Source organism: Theropithecus gelada, chromosome 12, assembly GCF_003255815.1.
Source record: "Theropithecus gelada isolate Dixy chromosome 12, Tgel_1.0, whole genome shotgun sequence".
NCBI classification, from domain to species: Eukaryota; Metazoa; Chordata; class Mammalia; order Primates; family Cercopithecidae; genus Theropithecus; species Theropithecus gelada.
Genome location: NC_037680.1, coordinates 54,397,195 through 54,417,843, shown reverse-complemented (window position 1 = coordinate 54,417,843; position 20,649 = coordinate 54,397,195). Strand labels below are relative to the sequence as shown.

The following is a 20,649-nucleotide window of genomic DNA, read 5'->3' as shown; positions in this document are numbered from 1 at the left end:
AAAAGACAGATCTGTATACAAGGCATGGAAAAGATTTCTGCACTTCTCAAGAGCAGTTGTACTTAAATTATCTGGGCTAGAAAAAATATTATGACATAAAAATACTCAAAGCAATAAGAGTCTACTACAATTATAACAACTCATTCCAGATTTTACCAACCTTACTTTACCTTAATTTATTAGACATCTCTCCTGTTGTAGATCATTTCTTGTTCTTTTGTCCTAAGGGAGATGAATAAAAAGTGGGCACCATTCTCCATATGATATTTCATTATAATCCTTGAGGCATTTGTTAGTTTCCTATTCAAGTTTCCATTTTCAGAAACAAATAAGCACATTTTTTGCCTTCTTACTAGTCCTATTTCCTCCTTACCTGGCCTTCTGTGAAGCTCTGCTGGTGATCGCGGTGACCTTCTGAAGATCCTGGGCTTAAAAGTTGTTAGGTGAAATTCCCATCCTTACCTAGACAATTTTTATTTTCCATTCCAAGTCCTTTTGCTGAAATTAAAAAAAAATTGTCTATGTCTGTATCTATATGTAAATCTATCAAACTTCTTTTTGAGCATCTGCACCACATTGATGACCCACAGTCAACTAAACTTTCAAATGTCCAAAACTAAACTCATATTCCCCAGAATGTGTTCCTCACTGTGTTCCTCACTCAGTGAGTCATCCCACTACCCACCCAGGCACCTGCACCAGAAATATGGAGTCATTTTTACTTCTCTAACTTTCACAACCTTCCAAATTAATCAGCATAGAATCAGTTTTATTCATTCTACCTCCTAAATATCTCCCAACTCAGTACACTTTCCACCACTCCTACTGCCACTAATCACCATCCCAGCCCAGAGATGGTTCATCTCTCACCTGGACCTCTTGCTTCCAATCCATTCTTTACATGTAGCCATAGCAGTCTTTCTAAGATGAAGACTAAGTCATATCACTCCCACTCACCTTCCTAAAATCCTCTAGTGACCCCTTGCTTCCTCTATGATAAATTTACAGTTCTACACCTAGTTACTAAGCCCCTCTCATCAGCCTCCAGCTGTCTTTCCCACCCCATGTCTGACTCTTCGCAGAAGAGTCATCTTCAGCTTCTTTCTGTTCCTCAAATTAACCAACGTTTATTGCCTCTGGACTTTAGACATACTATTCCCTCCTTCTAGGACACTTTCCTCCACCTCTCCCTAATGCTTCTCTCCTTTTTTTCTGGATAATTCCTATTGATCCTGTGGGTATAACCTTAAAGACTTCACTTTCTTTGGGAGATATCATCTGACCTTAGACTAGATGTGGCACCCTGCTGTGTGTTCCATAATGCTCTGTGTTTCCTCTACTATTATACTCATTTGTGGTGATTACTTGGCTAGTTAAATCTATTTTTTAATTTCTTCTATTATTAAACTTTTCTTTCCTCTATAATATCAGAGTAATATGTTCCTTTATCTAATTATTTTCCTAATTTTCTTCATCTACTATAATTAATTTATGCTTCAATTTGGGACTCAGCTTTCTTGATTGTTTCTAATTGGAAGATTAATCTACAGATTTATATATATATTAGGAAAGTGCATAATTGTATCAGCAATTCTGACCTCCCATTAGATTAGATTAATTTGATTTTATCAAGTTTTGAGTTAATTTGTGAGAATTATAAGTAGTGTAATGAAGACACAGACAAAGCATGTCTTAAGATGCATTGTTTTTTTAAACCATTAAGACTTAATGGAGGCTGAGTGTGGTGGCTCATGCCTGTAATCCCAACACTTTGGGAGGCCAAGGCGGGTGGATCACTTGAGGTCAGGAGTTCGAGACCAGCTTGGCCAACATGGTGAAACCCCCGTCTCTACTAAAAACACAAAATTAGCCGGTATGGTGGCACATGCCTGTAATCCCAGCTACTCAGGAGGCTGAGGCAGGAGAAATACTTGAACCTGGAAGGTGGTGGTTGCAGTGAACCGAGATTGCACCATTGCACTCTAGCCTGGGCAAAAAGAGGGAAACTCCATCTCAAAACAAACAACAACAAAACAAACAAAGACTTAATAGAATAAATCTTTCTTCTTAGCTTTATTTTAAATTAAAAAATTAATACTTACCACATGTATCAATACAATTACATTTTCTCCTTTTTGTTTTTGAGACAGAGTCTTGCTCTATCACCCAGTCTGGAGTGCAGTGGTGCCATCTCGGCTCCCTGCAACCTCTGCCTCTCGGGTTCAATCGATTTTCCTGACTCAGCCTCCTGAGTAGGAGTAGCTGGGATTACAGGCGCCCACCAACACACCCAGCTAGTTTTTGTATTTTTAGTAGAGATGGGGTTTCACCATGTTGGCCAGGCTCGTCTTGAACTCCTGGCCTCAAGTGATCCACTCACCTTGGCCTCCCAAAGTGCTGGCATTACATGCATGAAGCACCGAGCCAGGCCACGTTTTCTCTTTAAGTTATCAGTTTATCAGGTGGATTTAGAGAGGTGAGGAGATGGTGGGGAGGGTTTAGAGTATTTTTATGACTCCTTATCATGCTAAAGCATCCCAGTGTCTATTGTTCTTATGTGAGTATGCTTTAGCAATGGGGTAGCAACCTACTCCATAGCCTTGGTCTACTCAGACTCAGAGTTGAGTTTTGGTCGGTAAGAGACCCTTTTTCAGAGATGCAGTTTATCACAAAGGTAAGGGCAAACAGGCTGTGCCTACTCCAGAGTGGATTTTCAGTCCAGTCCATCATGGCCAACACGACCATTGCTAGGTAACCACCAGAATACATACCACTCTACTTGTTCCTCCCCATTTTAAGGCATTTCCCATTGATAGATTTTATTGCTCTCACTAATGACTGAAACCTTTATAATTTAGGACAATGGTTCTCATATGAGGATAACAGAGGAGCATTAAAAAAAATACCAATGCCTAGTATTGATTGATTCAATTTGTGATGACTTTCTCAAGTTAATTTTCAGATGCAGTCAGGGGGAAGAACCACTGATTTTGGTCAAAGGTGCACTTCACCTTGTTTAATAAATTGATTTATCAACTTCTACTCTCTTCATATGTGGACTTTCACCTTTATCTCAATCTCCCCTATTCCAGTAAATGATACTTCCATCCACAGTTTCTCAAGTTAAAATCTGAGGCTCTTTGTCTTTTGTCTATTCTCCCCTCCCAGCTAATCCATCAGGAAGTACTACAGGCTCAACTTTCAACATATTTGTCTACTTGTCTTTGCCCTCATTGCCTTTTTCTTAAACCCAGACTATCCTCATACCTTACCTGGACCACCAAAATTTCCCAACTGGTCTATTTCAATCCTGTGTCATCCTCCACAAAGTTCTTAATTTTAGATAAGAATAAGCCGTCTACATTTATAAAATCTTAATATTTTACTACATTGGGCTTTTTTCACATAAAAGAGTTTGTTTCGTTATACAGCTTTTTATTTTTAGAAATTTTATTTCATAGAATATATTTTTATATTAGAAAATTTCAAATGGGGAAATAATAATTTTTTATACTTTTATACTTATAGGCAGATTGTTTTAGGACAAGTAAAATAAACATATTTGAAGGATTAAGTTTTCATTTAGGATGTTTGATATTTTAATACAATTACAAAGGAGACTTCTTCCCTAAACGGAACTTCTCTATATTCAGCAGCTTTCCAAGCTCCACTTCTTAGGATTTAGAAATTAGTAGTGTGAGATATCAGCTTTTTCTAATTTTAATGTTTCCCAAGGACATGGATCGATCAGTAGCTGATATCAACCGAACAGAGGGGGAAGTTTTCAAAACTTAAATTTTGTCTAATTTTCTGCAAAGTCTTTATGCATGAATTAACAGTCTTTCTCTTTGTCTATCCTTATCAGGAAAAATACAGGAGATGTTTGATCATGTATTTAGTAATTAAACTGAATTCTCTTTAAGAGATTGGTAAATGAAGATGCAAAAGCTCATATATAATGTTTAGCTATACTCTGATTCTGGGAAAAAAATCTCATTAACTCACCAGAAAATGGGACTCAGTTGCACAGTTTCTTGAATACAAATCGTCTCAAACTTTTCCTCAAAGATTAAATTCTGGGCTGGGGGCAGTGGCTCACACCTGTGATCCCAGCATTTAGAGAGGCCAAAGTGGGAGGATTGCTTGAGGCCAGTAATTTGAGACCAGACTGGGCAATGTAGTAAGACCCTGTGTCTACAAAAAATAAAAAAGAATAGCTGGGTGTGGTGTTGTGTACCTGCAGTCCTAGCTACTTAGGAGGATGAAGCAGGAGGATTGCTCGAGCCCAGGACTTTGGATGCCAAAGGTGAGCTATGATTGCACCAAAGAGTTTTGTCTCAACAATGATCTTATCTGTTACTTCCTTTTTTTTGTTTTTTTGTTTTTTGAGACGGAGTCTCGCTCTGTCGCCCGGGCTGGAGTGCAGTGGCGCTATCTCAGCTCACTGCAAGCTCCGCCTCCTGGGTTCACGCCATTCTCCCGCCTCAGCCTCCTGAGCAGCTGGGATTACAGGTGCCCACCACACACCCGGCTAATTTTTTTCTATTTTTAGTAGAGACGCGGTTTCACCGTGTTAGCCAGGATGGTCTCGATCTCCTGACCTCATGATCCGCCCGTCTCGGCCTCCCAAAGTGCTGGGATTACAGGCGTGAGCCATCGTACTTCCTTTTTATTGTTAGTAGAATGGCATGGCAGAGCAGAGGCAAAGAGAAGTACTTTTTAAGGTGTTAAGAATTACTTTTTTTTTTTTTTTAATTTATTTATTATTATTATACTTTAAGTTGTAGGGTACATGTGCATAACGTGCAGGTTTCTTACATATGTATACTTGTGCCATGTTGGTCTGCTGCACCCATCAACTCGTCATTTACATCAGGTATAACTCCCAATGCAATCCCTCCCCCCTACCCCCTCCCCATGATAGGCCCCGGTGTGTGATGTTCCCCTTCCTGAGTCCAAGTGATCTCATTGTTCAGTTCCCACCTATGAGTGAGAACATGCGGTGTTTGGTTTTCTGTTCTTGTGATAGTTTGCTGAGAATGATGGTTTCCAGCTGCATCCATGTCCCTACAAAGGACGCAAACTCATCCTTTTTTATGGCTGCATAGTATTCCATGGTGTATATGTGCCACATTTTCTTAATCCAATCTGTCACTGATGGACATTTGGGTTGATTCCAAGTCTTTGCTATTGTGAATAGTGCCGCAATAAACATACGTGTGCATGTGTCTTTATAGCAGCATAATTTATAATCCTTTGGGTATATCCCCAGTAATGGGATGGCTGGGTCATATGGTACATCTAGTTCTAGATCCTTGAGGAATCGCCATACTGTTTTCCATAATGGTTGAACTAGTTTACAATCCCACCAACAGTGTAAAAGTGTTCCTATTTCTCCACATCCTCTCCAGCACCTGTTGTTTCCTGACTTTTTAATGATCGCCATTCTAACTGGTGTGAGATGGTATCTCATTGTGGTTTTGATTTGCATTTCTCTGATGGCCAGTGATGATGAGCATTTTTTCATATGTCTGTTGGCTGTATGAATGTCTTCTTTTGAGAAATGTCTGTTCATATCCTTTGCCCACTTTTTGATGGGGTTGTTTGTTTTTTTCTTGTAAATTTGTTTGAGTTCTTTGTAGGTTCTGGATATTAGCCCTTTGTCAGATGAGTAGATTGCAAAAAGTTTCTCCCATTCTGTAGGTTGCCTGTTCACTCTGATGGTAGTTTCTTTTGCTGTGCAGAAGCTCTTTAGTTTAATTAGATCCCATTTGTCAATTTTAGCTTTTGCTGCCGTTGCTTTTGGTGTTTTAGACATGAAGTCTTTGCCCATGCCTATGTCCTGAATGGTACTACCTAGGTTTTCCTCTAGGATTTTTATGGTATTAGGTCTAACATTTAAGTCTCTAATCCATCTTGAATTAATTTTCGTATAAGGAGTAAGGAAAGGATCCAGTTTCAGCTTTCTACTTATGGCTAGCCAATTTTCCCAGCACCATTTATTAAATAGGGAATCCTTTCCCCATTTCTTGTTTTTCTCAGGTTTGTCAAAGATCAGATGGCTGTAGATGTGTGGTATTATTTCTGAGGACTCTGTTCTGTTCCATTGGTCTATATCTCTGTTTTGGTACCAGTACCATGCTGTTTTGGTTACTGTAGCCTTGTAGTATAGTTTGAAGTCAGGTAGCGTGATGCCTCCAGCTTTGTTCTTTTGACTTAGGATTGTCTTGGAGATGCGGGCTCTTTTTTGGTTCCATATGAACTTTAAAGCAGTTTTTTCCAATTCTGTGAAGAAACTCATTGGTAGCTTGATGGGGATGGCATTGAATCTATAAATTACCTTGGGCAGTTTGGCCATTTTCACGATATTGATTCTTCCTATCCATGAGCATGGTATGTTCTTCCATTTGTTTGTGTCCTCTTTGATTTCACTGAGCAGTGGTTTGTAGTTCTCCTTGAAGAGGTCCTTTACATCCCTTGTAAGTTGGATTCCTAGGTATTTTATTCTCTTTGAAGCAATTGTGAATGGAAGTTCATTCATGATTTGGCTCTGTGTTTGTCTGTTATTGGTGTATAAGAATGCTTGTGATTTTTGCACATTAATTTTGTATCCTGAGACTTTGCTGAAGTTGCTTATCAGCTTAAGGAGATTTTGGGCTGAGACAATGGGGTTTTCTAAATATACAATCATGTCATCTGCAAACAGGGACAATTTGACTTCTTCTTTTCCTAACTGAATACCCCTGATTTCTTTCTCTTGCCTAATTGCCCTAGCCAGAACTTCCAACACTATGTTGAATAGGAGTGGTGAGAGAGGGCATCCCTGTCTTGTGCCAGTTTTCAAAGGGAATTTTTCCAGTTTTTGCCCATTCAGTATGATATTGGCTGTGGGTTTGTCATAAATAGCTCTTATTATTTTGAGGTACGTTCCATCAATACCGAATTTATTGAGCGTTTTTAGCATGCTAAGAATTACTTTTTAAGGTGTTAAGTCTAAAAGGTCAGCGCTTCCACAGCATGGCAACAGCTTTGCAGATGCCCCCATCATGATAGTTGAAATCACAAAGCCCGGCAAAGGTTAAAGTGAAGTGTGCCAAGTTAAAGTCAAGTGTGCCAAAAGGCCTGCCTTGGCAGCTTTCTGTGATGCGTCTTCATAGACATAGTCTGAAACAACTTGTTCAAGGTCCCAGTGACTAAGGAGAGTGAGGGCTGTAGCCAGGGAGTAGTCCATCGCAGAGCAAGGATTCAAAGCAGCAGCTGGAAGCAGGAGGTAAACACTGGAGCTAAACACTGACAACCCCATCACCAGTCCAGTGGATAGATGCAGCCTTGAGAACAGAATGGCGGCTGGGTGGCAGGTGAACGTGCTGTGCTCCACACTATCCTGGGGTAGGTCGGCCCTAGGGATGTGCTGAGACATGGCAGGTCTGACCAGTGGGGTTCAAAGCAACAGAGATCAGCTTCCTTGGGTGCCACAGATTACACCCAACCTTCAGAGAACCACCACCTTGCTCGTGAATTGTTTTTCTTTCTTTCTTTTTCTTGAGACGGAGTCTCACTCACCCAGGCTGGAGTGAAGTGGCGTGATCTTGGCTCACTGCAACCTCCGCCTCTTGGGTTCAAGCAATTCTCCTGCCTCAGCCTCCTGAGTAGCTGGAACTACAGGCACCTGGCACCATGCCAAGCTAATTTTTTGTATTTTTAGTAGAGACAGAGTTTCACCATGCTGGCCAGGCTGGTCTCGAACTCCTGACCTCGTGATCTACTCGCCTCAACCTCTCAACATGCTGAGATCACAGGTGTGATCCACCGCGCCTGGCTCCCCTGAGTTGTTTTTCTAAAGAAGTGAAGCTTTCTTGTTCTAGTTGAAGCCTCCTCTATGCCTCCCTGATGCCACTTCCTTCCTTCCTCTCAGCGGGTAACCACTAATATAAATGTAATGTTCATTATTCCCTCGCATGCTTTTATACTTTTGCTACATATTTGAATCCATAAATGATATTTAGTATTATTTTTAAGTATTGTGGTATTATATAGATGGTATCAGACTGCTGCTTGTTTGTTTCACTTAACATTGTGTTTCTGACATTTGTTCTTGTTGATACAGGCAGCTTTAATTTTTTCATTTAAATTGTTGTATAATACACTACCAAACCACAAGATCATAATTTATTTTTCTCTTGATCAACATTCAAATGGCTTCACATTTTTAATTTTCATAATTGATGTTGCAGTGAACATTTGTGTACCTCTCTTCTATATATTTGGAAAAGTGCTTCTACATATATGCCAAGTAGTGGTATGTGGAGCCTTAGGACCTTTTCTATATTCTGCATAATTGCAGTGCAATCTTTTCAAAAGAATAAATTATTTAAAAAATATTATTGAGCATGTATAATATGCATGCTAGGATGACGCAGTAAATAAGAGAGACAAAATCTCTGCTGTCTTAGATTTTATATTTTAGTTGCGGGGAGAACAAGTAAACTGGTAAGATAATTGCAGAGAATCTAAGTGCTAAATAGTGGCCAATGCCATTCTTCTGCTTCAAGATCTTCAGAGGTTTTCCATTGCATTTGGGATTAAATATAACTCTTTCTAGGCCTGTGAGACTTGGCACCCTTTGGTCACTGCCTCCCTCTTTCACTCTCCCTTTGTCTCCCTATACTCTAGCCACATTGACCTTTGACTTTTTGGAACTTACTAAGCTTTTTCCTGCTTCAGGACCTTATATGTATTATTCATCTTCCTGGAAAGTTCTTTCCACCACTCTTTGCCTGGAAAATTCTTACTCATGATTGAAGTCTCAGCTTATTTGTTCTGTTTTCAGAGAGAACTTCCTTGATCCCCTTAAAAATAGGTCCTTCATATTCAGTCTCTCTCATGCATTTTGCTTTTTTCTCAGTAACACTTACCACAATATATAAATATACATTTATACATTGTCTGCCTCACCTACTTGATTGCAACTTCCACCTAGCCCATAGCCTGACATGTTGTAGTTCCTCAGAGAAATTTAAAAATAATTAATACAGATTGCTGATTTTCTGAAAGTTTGGTCACATACTTATTTTGAGCAGGAGATTTGGTTTTGTTTGGGGTTTGATTTCCCTTTCTTTAATTGGATCCTCCTGTCTCTGGGGTTTAGGGTGGCCTTCATGGATCACCAGACCAGAACCAGGCCTCATAATGGCATTTAAAGACTCCTGGCCAGGCACTGTGGCTCCCAACACTTTGGGAGGCCAAGGCTAATGGATCACCTGCAGTCAGGAGTTCGAGACCACCTTGCCAATATGGTGAAACCCCATCTCTAATAAAATACAAAAAAAAAAAAAATTTGCCAGGCATGGTGGCTTGCATCTGTAGTCCCAGCTACTTGGGAGGCTGAGGCAGGAGAATCACTTGAACCTGGGAGGTGGAGGTTGCAGTGAGCTGAGATCAAATGATTGCATTCCAGCCTGGGTGACAGAGCGAGAATAGCATAGCATAGGCAGCAGTCCTTTTAAGCCTCTTTTAACATGGGTGTGCAGAAGGTACAGGAAGAAGCCTCACTCCAACCCCTGGCTTGAAATAGTTTATCATCAGATTGGATGATAGTTTATCATCTACCTTGGAGCAGTTTTAGTCACAGTTACCTTCTCAGGAGCCAATCTTTTTCTTTTTTTCCTTCCACCCTCCTTTATCTCTCTCCTTCCCTTCTTTCTCTCCCTCCTTCCATCCATTCCTTCCTTCCTTGAAAGTTAGTTGAAGGTATTATGATATTTCACTAACCAAATACTCTAGCATGTATATCCTAAGAATAAGGACATTCTCCTGCATAATTATAACACTTGTATAATACCTAAGCAAGTTTATAATGATACCATTGTATGACTGAACTTTCTCCAATTGTCCCTCCAAAAATGTCCTTTGTGGAATTTTCGGAATTTCTGGCAAAGGATCACATATTTTATTTGGATTTCAGGTCTCTTAAGTCTTCTTTAAACTGGTATAGCTCCCATAGTTTAACTTTATATTTATTTTTTAAAAAAACTTTTTTTTGTCTCTCATGATCTTGACATTTTTTAAACATCCAGGGTTAGGTTTCTGATAGAATGACTGATGATCTCTACCTTTCTTAATTTTCATTTCCTGAATAATTAGATTCACGTTACACATTTGATTGTATTCTTGGTGATGTTGTGTCCTTCCTGTTGCATTATATCAAGAGGCACATGGTGTTAACTTTTCTTCTTAACAGTGATGCTAAGTTTACTTGTTTGAGGTGGTGTTCACCAGATTTATTCACTACAAAGACACCTTTCCTTTGTAATAAGGAATCTTTGGGTGTGGCACCTTGAGACTGTATGACTATACTAAGTTAAACAGTTTTTCACCCAATGGTATTAGCATACTTAATGACCCTTGCTTGTAAACATAATTATATTGGTAGTTGCAAAATACATACTATATAATTTTATCATTTATTTTATATATTTTAGCTGGCATTCTATAGAGAAAATTTTTATCTCCCCATACCCTATATCTTTTGGGGAGGATTTTGAAATATCATTATATACTCATAGATTCTTTTTTCACAGAATCATTTTGACTAGAAATAAAGTAGTTCTATTTTGAACAATTTTTCACAGTGTTTAGTATATATTTCTCATGTAAGTTTCTTATATGACATTTCATATCCTGTCTTTTTGAAATAACACATTTTCATAAATCGCATACTATAGGCTTTCCTTAAAAACACTTTCCCCCAATTTTGATACGTTGCAGTTGGGCTTAAAGTCTCTGTCTTCATTTACTATGGCAAACAACTATGGTGTTGACTTATTTTGATTTATATTCCTTTGGTGAATTAAAAATGAAGTCAAATCTGTTATTGTGATTAAAAATCCATGGGGCTAAGTTCCCAGTGATAAGGTATCATATGCAGAAATAAACCTCTCTCTCCTTCTCCCTGACAATAATGCACAGGCAGTTAATGCTTTCTTTGTCTTATTTTTAGGATCGACGATTCAATGATGAAATCGACAAGCTAACTGGATACAAGACAAAATCATTATTGTGCATGCCTATCCGAAGCAGTGATGGTGAGATTATTGGTGTGGCCCAAGCGATAAATAAGATTCCTGAAGGAGCTCCATTTACTGAAGATGATGAAAAAGTAAGATTTCATACCTTTTGTGAATTGTACTTTCTTTCTTGGTCATTGATTGCTATTCTCCTTTAAAAGACAGGAATTATGTGAATAGCTGTTGGATTAGCCCATTCATGGATCAAAGAGCTTTTTCTCATGGTATACAAAATGAAATGGGAGTTTTTCAATATTTCATAGAATGTGGTAAAATTGAAAATAATTACTTCATCTTTTTTGTAGCTTGCTTTTCATTATAAGCCTCGGTAGTATTGTTGTTGTTCCCTGGTCTTTATCTTCCTTATAAGTAAGTTAAGGATCACACCACCACACATGGCCTAAGGGAAGATAGAAAATATAGGAAGATTGCTGTGTTTCAGAAACTCAGCACTTTCTCCTATATTTTTATAACTACAGTGAAGAATTGTTTTCTCAGTTCTTATATAAAAATCCCAATAAAAACAAATGTTATTTAATTGTTATTCCAAATTGCTAATAAAAAGAACATTACTTTTGTCCCTGAAGAGTAATTGACCTTGGTGGAAGTAATGTACTTTTTGCTCTGAAATTTTAAGTTCTTTCACTAGTAGTTTATTTATCAGCTTATATTAAAAGAGAGAGTCCTCAAAGAACTGAGGTTCTGGCTTTGAAGCTTCTACCTTTATATTGAATAAAATCTGGTTGAATATTTATAAAATTTGTGATAAAAGCAAATCTCAAATTAGTTTGTTTAAGTTTGATGACTCTCATATTCCTATTTAATTAAAAAACACTTTATAATTTAACCTTCTGGATGTGGGTTTGTTATTTGCCAATGCTAATTACAAATGCATTAAATTAATACAAATGTTCTGGCACAGAAGGTCAAACTGAAATATGATTGTAAGGAAACAAGAAGGTTTTTAAGTGAAGAGAGTCCTTGATTTAGGTCATTTTTATAGTGGAATTGAGATGGCCCAACTCTCTGTAAAGGTTTATGAATTCATAGAGCATGACAGGGCCGCAAAAGATTTCTTACAATGAAGTAAACTGCTATGGCATACGAGGCACTTGTATTGGGATCATAGGAGGCACAAAGATAAATCCCAATCATGTTATGTCATCCAGGAGCTACACAAGGCAGGAGACAAGAATCATCAGCAAGTTGTTCTCAGACAGGCTGGGGGCGCCTAGGAAAGAGAGGCTTGTTCTCACTTGGATCTGAAGAGGCTTCCTGGAAGAGGCAGTATTTGATCTGTCCTCTGAAGCAAAAATAGGCCTCCATCAGACAGAATCAGATGAGAAGGAGAGGACGTTGTTTAGAAGTGAACATAAATGTAGGCCACCTAATTCACAATAAAGATATTTCCATGGAATGTAAGATAAAGCAGAAATTTCATTTTGTGCCATCATAGATGGCAGAGTATGGAAATGATGTGCGTCTTATACAGATTTAGATAGAAGGATTTGGGTTTTGCGTCTTTCCAAACATAACCACTACATACCCATGCCATCCCCCGAACAGTTTAGTTTTTACACAGATGGTAGTCCTGCCTTTGCTCTGCTGCATTCATTTAAAAGGAACTCATTATATATTTAGTTCTTATCTTTGATTCCATTTATGTTAGATTTGTTTTCTGAACTTTTCCTGATGGACTTACACCTGTGAGATAGAGCTTCATGACCTGTGAATAATTTAAAGGGAAGATCTGCACAGGACTTTGTACCTTTCTTGAGCAGCATCAGTGTTTAGTTCTATTAAGAATGAGAGCCTGGGACTGAGTCCCAGCTCAGCTAATGACAGGCAGCTGCTTGGATACACAGCTCACACTTATCTCTGACCTGAAGTTTTCTCATCTGTCAACTATACTATTCACCACTCTATAGCCAGAGAATTAAATACGATCATCAATGAGAAATATTTTGCAAAACTCAAGAAACTAGGCAAGTGTAAAATACAATTTTTTAAAATAATTAAACTAACATTTTCCCTGTGAGTTTTAAAATATTCTTCTTAATTTGTCACTTATCCCCAAGCAACTTTTTTCTTAGATTCAACCTTATCTGAGTATTTTCTGGCTTGAAATGATATGTTTTTCTCTTCTGTAGTTATCCCTTGTGCCACAGTGGCATTTTATCTTCCAGTCTCTACAATTCCCACACCTGACTTGAAAACCCTACTCTAGTTTTGCTTCTTGTAAGAAGTCCTGCGAGTTTGTGCAGGTAGATTGTGTTCATGCAGGTGGCACCGGCTGGAGAGTATTTTATCTCAACAACTTCTGGATATGGTTATTGTTATTTCCTGAAAGGATCCTATATATTGTAAACCAAACAGAAAAGGTGAAGGAGAAAAGCAGAAGACCAAATCTAGAAGTGATTCACGGGAAAGTATTTCTTCCAAATAAGGGAAGACAGCAAAGTATAATGGCTGTACTGGCCATACGGTGCGTCTATTTGGGTTGAAATTACATCTCTGCCATGGCCTGAGTAACCTTGGGCAACTTACTTGCCTTCCCTGGGCCACAATATTCTCCTCTTGGAAGAGGGGTGATAGTAACACTTATCTCACTGGGCTGTAGGGAGATTAAATGAGAGAATCCGGGGAAAGCACTTGGAAGAAAACTTAGGACTTAGTAGTTCTCATGAGCGATTGTTTAGCTTTTCCTGACAGCACATGAATATATGTGAGGTATCATGTGTATCTCAGTCAGGTCTCAGTTTAAAAATTACCTTTGTCTAATTTAAGTCTATACATTCATATTAAGTGGACCTCCCAGGTTGCTGAAGGGTGGTGCTGGGAGGGTGGCACACCCAGAGAAGGATCAGAAGCTCTGCACCTCTTCCCCTATACCTCGCCCTATGTATCTCTTCATCTGATTGTTTCTGAGTTACAACCTTTTACAATAAACTGGTATTCTGTATGAGATATTGGATATACAAATGGACAATGACCAGTCCACGCATAACGATAGACCCACATTCTCTTCAGCAAGCAGCTTAGAAGGCCAAATCACAGTCTCTGTAGCAATCAGCCTAGCACAGCCAGGATTTGGTCAATGACTGCCACCTTCCCTATTTTTTTGCTCCCATCATGCCCTCCACCCCTGCATACTTACAACTCAGAGCCACTGAGAGAAAAGCCAAATATATTCTCTGAACTCATTACCTAAAATGTCGTGCTTCTGGTTACCTGCCTTCAGCTTTCCCATGCCAACAACCTCCACTCAGAACATACCTAAAGTCTTCTATTTTTTTCACCATAAAACTTGTGCACTCCCCTTTGAGTGTTCCAAATGCAAGCAATGGTGGCTGTCTTCCTTGTTATAGCACGATCTGAATAAATAACCTCTGTTTTTCTCATTTAAAGACAAATTTTTATTAAACGCAATCTATACGCCAGATGCTCCTCCCATGTTGGGATTTCTCCAATTAAAAGGGGGATATATTTCTTTATAAGTTCATGAATCTCTTGCCTTATTAATGCAGATACTGTTTTACTTGGTTGTACAAGGTTATGCTTATATGTAGTAATTTGCATTCTACGTTTTAACCCAGGTATTTCTTACATATGTGTCCACATACGGATATATTCTACATTTGTCATTTTGGGAGATCATAAAATTTTCTTATTTTCTTTTTCTACAGAGCCTCGTTTGCTTAGTCACTGTCCTATTAGTGAGAATTTGGATTTTTTTCCCCCCTGTGTTTCACTAATACAAATAGCCCCTGAATGAACATCTTGAACAAATTACTTTTTTCTTTTGTGTTATTTCCTTGAGGGTATATTCCAAAGACTGAAATTACTGAGTCAAAGGGCAAGAAAAGTTTTATAGCTCTCATTCCATGTTATAGATAGCTTTTTGAAATATTGAGCCCATTTACAGTGGTAGCAGTATGCATACCTAATTTCTCAGAGCTCTGCCAACTTCATTCACTTCACATTTTAAAACTCAAATTAGTTTTCCTTGGTCAGTCAAGCAGACTTCAGAAAACCTTCTCCCATGTTCAATAGCATAAACTGCAGCAACCAAAGTAATTTTAATGTTGCCTACAAGTAAGAAAACAAGGAAGCAAAAAGGAAGCCATGTCATGAGTGTTAGATGAGAAGGTCTGGAGTCAGAAAGTCACCAAGGCAGGTTCACATCTTTGCTCTGCTGCTTATTAACTGAGTGACCTTCAGCAAGTGGCTGCATCTCTCTAGCCTCAGAACCTCCATCACAGGGTTGTTGTGCGGAGTAAAATAGATAATAGATGTAAAGTGCTTAGGGTAGCACTTATTATCAATAAATGAGCCTCATGAAAGTTCACCATATATTTCAAAGCCAGACTAAAGTAATTTGAACCCTCTTCGTAATTTTACTTTATACACATAACTGCCATGTCATCATTCACATGGGTAGTGGTAAATTTGTTGCACATTAGCATAATATGATTTGTATGTCCTGATATCTTAAAATGTCAGCGTCTAGAGACCATAAGTTATGTTCTGTATAATTTCAAAACATTTTGTAATATGGAAATCAGTAAATCATTTGACTGAGATAAATTAAAAATTAAATGTGGTATACTCATTTCTGGGCTATTAATGTACCTAACATAATTGTGCATAGGACCACCATATTGTGTTTCTTGAAAATTCTATACCTATAATTCAGTGGCTGTGCTATATCATGTAATACATATGCCCTGTAGTAGAAGAAGAGACTGGAAAAATCACCAGGTCCATTCCCTGCCACCTTTTCCCTCATCCAGTGCAGGAAACTTTACCTGACAGATAGTCATCCAGCCTCTGCCTGAAAGCTTCCCTTTTAATGACTTTAAAATCCTCATGCTCTTTAAAGTTCTTGGATAATTAGCAATAATTTATCAGCAGTGGTGAGAGTTTGTATGAAATATAGCTTACTGTATTCACATATTCATAATTTAAGTTCCATACTGACAAATTACTAGTTTGATAATTCATGTTGAAAGTACACACAAAGGCAGACCATGCAGGAGAGATGATTGGAATTTTCTGGTTCACTTTGTGGGTTTCAAACAAATGTTCCTATTTTTCAGGAATATGTATAAACTAGTTGAATTAGGTGGTATGACTAGACTCTTTGCATTCAATTAAGTCATTACTTTGTTATTCCTGGGTGAGTGAAGGAAGGTATTATTTTGGAGAATAAAATAATGAGACCTGGATAGGAGCAAACATTTGTGATCTATTAAGATGTGTGGGCGCGCTAGCATGAACCTGGGAAATGAAAATGAGCAAGGGCTCTTATCTGCCTTCCCAGGTTCCTATACCTCTGCCCTAAAAGTGTCATTTCATATTGCAGTGTTCCATAAAGTATGATATGTTTATTGCAGGTACTTTCCAACAGCCAATGTATTAGCAGCTGTGGCTTGAAGTTCTTCTTTGGCTAATCTCTATAGATTTTTTTTTAGCCCTGGTCACTTCTCTTCAGCTCATGATTCAGAGTGTTTGGTTACCCTGCTGCTCTCCTTCATGCTGACATGTTCCACCACCCCATAGAGCTGGGATGCAGCCAACTTGAGCTTGGTTGCTGAGGGGCTGGCTGTGTTCCAGGAGCTTGTTACTGGTGATGCTGCCCTGCCAACTGGTGTTGAGGATGGTGCCTGAATGATGCTAATGAGTCTCTGCAGAAGCTGGAGTTTTGTTATCAGCAACAGGCCTGAGACTCACAGCCAGATAATAGGGAATAGGGAGAATTTTATAAATTCCTAGCCTCACATTTCTAATAGTGTGAGGAGAATGTTTAGGATTCATGAGATGTCAAAGGTGCACAACGTATTTAAGTTTACTGTAGTAATGAAGGGGATATTGACTGTGTCATGCTGAGAAGGGGCAACAAATTGATGGCCCCAGAAGACTGAATGCAGTTCACACATGTATGATTTGCATGGGATTTGACTGGCATAGAACTGATTTTTTAAAAAAATTAGATTACCTTTACACATGGCTGCAAGCTATAGTACTACTATAATAGCCAACCCTCAGACAACTAATTAGCTTAATAAAGTCAATTTCATGGGAGCAAAGACAGATTTCTTCTGTCATCTTATGAATAGTTTCTACTGAAGGTACTTTTCAAAGGTACTTTTTGAATAGTTATTTTTAAAAAATATTGTTATGAACATGAATAGTGGTATTACAACAACTCTGCCAGGCAACTTTTTTATGTTTCATATTAATTCACCATTGTCTTTATAAAAGATACACAAATGCTAAAAAAAAAAATTAACTATTTAAAAATACTCTTTGTGTTCTCATTTCATTTTTTTTTTCCTTTTTTGTCTACATTCCAACTAAGTTAGATTTTTGAATCTGTTGAAATAAAACTATAATTAAGCCCAGGTAAGATGGCTCACACCTGTAATCCCAGCACTTTGGGAGGCCGAGGCGGGCAGATCACGAGGTCAGGAGTTCGAGACCAGCTTGGCCAACATGGTGAAACCCTGTCTCTACTAAAGATACAAAAAAAATGTAGCCGGTGTGGTGGTGCGCGCCTGTAATCCCAGCTACTTGGGAGGCTGAGGCAGGAGAATTGCTTGAACCTGGGAGGCAGAGGTTGCAGTGAGCCAAGATTGTGCCATTGTACTCCAGCCTGGGTGACAGGGCGAGACTCCGTCTCAAAAAAAAAAAAAAAAAAATCTATGATTAAAAGTCAATCGTTAGCAAAAAGGTTTTAAAAGTCCTGGCAGATGGCTCATGATTTCATTATATTTGATCAATAAGACTCCAGTCCTGGAATAATTTGGATTGAATCCCATAACTCATTAATTCCAATATTTTATCTGTATTTAAATGATCTACTCACTGCACTATTTGCCTTTTAACAGCTATTACCCAGGCTCCATATGATCACTGTGAAACTATAATTTGTTCACTAATTTGTTTGTGTTTTATGTGTTCACTCGACTATATCTGACTGAGCGGTTCGAAAACAACCAAGATTCTTCTTTATCATAATCCATCCAACTGTTTACAAAGAATGTTAAAATCTGGAACTCAAGTGGCACTACAGTTTTCTACCAAAAATAAACCAGTTTCTGTAATTCAGTAATAGCTTTAGAAGGCCAATATAGTTCAGAGAAAAATGAAATAAAGAATTACATTGAAAACAGAGACCATTAAGTTCTCTAAATATATTTCATTAATTATTTTGCTCATTTTTCTGAAAACCTTCCTGCCTTATCAATAAAAAACATTCACTTCTCTTCTTATAATTGAATCTTAACATAGATGTAGTGGGAATAAAATAATGGAAATAAAATTTATTGAACACTCTGGCAAAGATGCTGTGGTAGATGAAGTTGGAGTTACAAGGAAGAAGCAAGCACTGGCCTGCCCTTGAAAGAACTGAAGTCTTTCTCATTCACTCTTCTAAAATGCTGCCAAGACAGAGGCAGAAAGAAATGTATAATACTGTCAAGCATACTTTCATTCTTTACTAAGAGAAACAGGTTATGTTTGGAATTCAACATCTTTGGTTGGAACACATTGACTTTTTCCCCCCCTTGTTTTGATAGAAATGGAATTAAGTGAAAGTAGTCTTTTCTGTAGTCTTCAAATTTTATAATGCTGTTTATTTTTATTTAATCCCATTCAGTTATTTAGTTGTTATACACTGACATTAACTGCTGTATGTTACGACTTTTTTCAATAATTTTGTTCTTTCAGGGCTAGAAATAAACTTAAAAAAACAACAACAACCAAGATTTGTGGGAAAACTATTACCAACATAGTACCTGCCAGAACTCAGGTTAAACTTCAGGCTTTTTTTTTTTTTTTTTCTATTGGAGCAATATTGCCATGGTGTCGTGGCTCTGGTCTTTTCCTCTTCTTTAGGCAGAGTCTAACTTTGGGGTAAAAAGGCAAATCTGCTTGCCACGGTCCAGCTTAGGGGTTAACATTCAACAAAAACTGGTTTACCCTGCCACTGATTTTGTCTTGGGCTTCCCACTCCCATACTTTTTGTTATATTCTTATCTAATTGCATGGAATTCTCATTTCCACCCTTCTTTTAAAGCCAAATTCTGTCATCTCAGACCTAAGTAGGCACTATTCCAAAAGTGATTATTGCTTGTCTTTAATAGTGTTTCCTAATATTTTATAGTTTGACATTTTTTTCCAGATGTCCCCAAAAGATTGCAGTTGAATTTTGATTAACATTTATTAAGAAAATATATAATGATCAAATATTAAGGAATTTAAGGAAACAGTAACACAATAATTGAACAAAATGAAGGACGATACCTACATAGTGTATTTTAAAATTCCAAATGCAGATAATGCTTGATATGCATGTGGATTTACAGGCCTCTTGCACCAGAAATTCCAGTGTCTTCCTGATGGCTAATATACTGGCATTTGTAATTTCCTGCTTCCCTAGCTCCTCTTTTTGTTTCTAAGAGTTACCAAGGAAATGATAAATGCTTAATTGCAACATCCTTCTTTCCATCTCTTTCCACATACTCTGCAGGATCTAGGTAAGGTAGTTTGCAGTTATCAGGAACATGAAAAATAAATGAACTTAGTAAGTTATAGGGCTCTTACTGTTACAGTGCTGAATGTGGAGGACTTTGCATGACCATTGATCTGCATACCATTTTTAATAGCTATATAGTGTTCCATTTGTGCAGAAAAACTATTCATTCATTCACTGTTTATTGCATTTCTACTTAGTAGACAGTATCACATTTGAGACACGGTTCCAAATGCTGAAGTTAAACTGATGAATTAGGCAGACAAAAATTCTTGCCCTCTCAGAGTTTACATTCTAGTGATAAAAACAGACAACAAACAAAGTAAATATATAAGTATATAATGTAATTTCAAGTAGTGATTAGATGCATAATTTTTTTAAGAGATGGAGCTTGCTATGGTGCCCACGCTTATCTTGAACCCTTGGGCTCAAGCAATCCTCCCACTTCGGCCTCGCAGAGTGCTGGGATTACAGGCATGAGCCACCATGTCTGGCCAGGACACGTAATTTTTATAATTTAGATTATTCAATTTTTCTGTAGCTTTTATTTATGTGAATGAGCTTAATTAGTCTAGGTGATATCAAAAGGGCTAGCAGTAAAGTAGGATCTTTCACTAGGAAGCAAGATTTGGTCCAGAGCTGTTGCTCAAATAACTATGATAAATTGTGACTGACTCTTCAACAGAATCTTACTTTTTTTCTCCTTTACTCCAGGTGTTCATGTAAAGTGCGAACACCTGGAGTAAAGGGGACTCAGTTACTGAGTTCATTTATTTTTCATGTTCCTGATAACTGCAGACTACCTTACCTACATCCTGCAGAGTATGTGGAAACCCCTCTAGGCTGCCTTAGGCACTAAAACTTGAAGTTCAAGAAAGTATTGTCTTATTATTATGTTCGCCCCAAGTAACTTTTTGTTGTGTCTTCCTATGAGTATTAAGTTGTAATCACAATTTCTATTTGCCATCCCCTGAACTGGGGAAGTTAAGAGACTGGATGATAATAACCTGACATAGCCAGGCTGTAGATATGCATCATAGTGCTGAG

The 20,649-nt window shown here is 38.0% G+C and overlaps 1 protein-coding gene across 2 annotated transcripts in view; it reads left to right on the top strand.

Annotated features, from left to right (window-relative positions):
* The window catches only part of PDE11A (phosphodiesterase 11A), a 501,616-nt gene that overhangs the window by 86,831 nt on the left and 394,136 nt on the right, over positions 1 to 20,649 (top strand). For both annotated transcript variants that reach the window (XM_025405422.1, XM_025405424.1), the window contains exon 2: positions 11,000 to 11,158. In XM_025405422.1, coding sequence (XP_025261207.1) covers positions 11,000 to 11,158 — 159 coding nt within the window. The remainder of the gene's footprint in view (positions 1 to 10,999; positions 11,159 to 20,649) is intronic.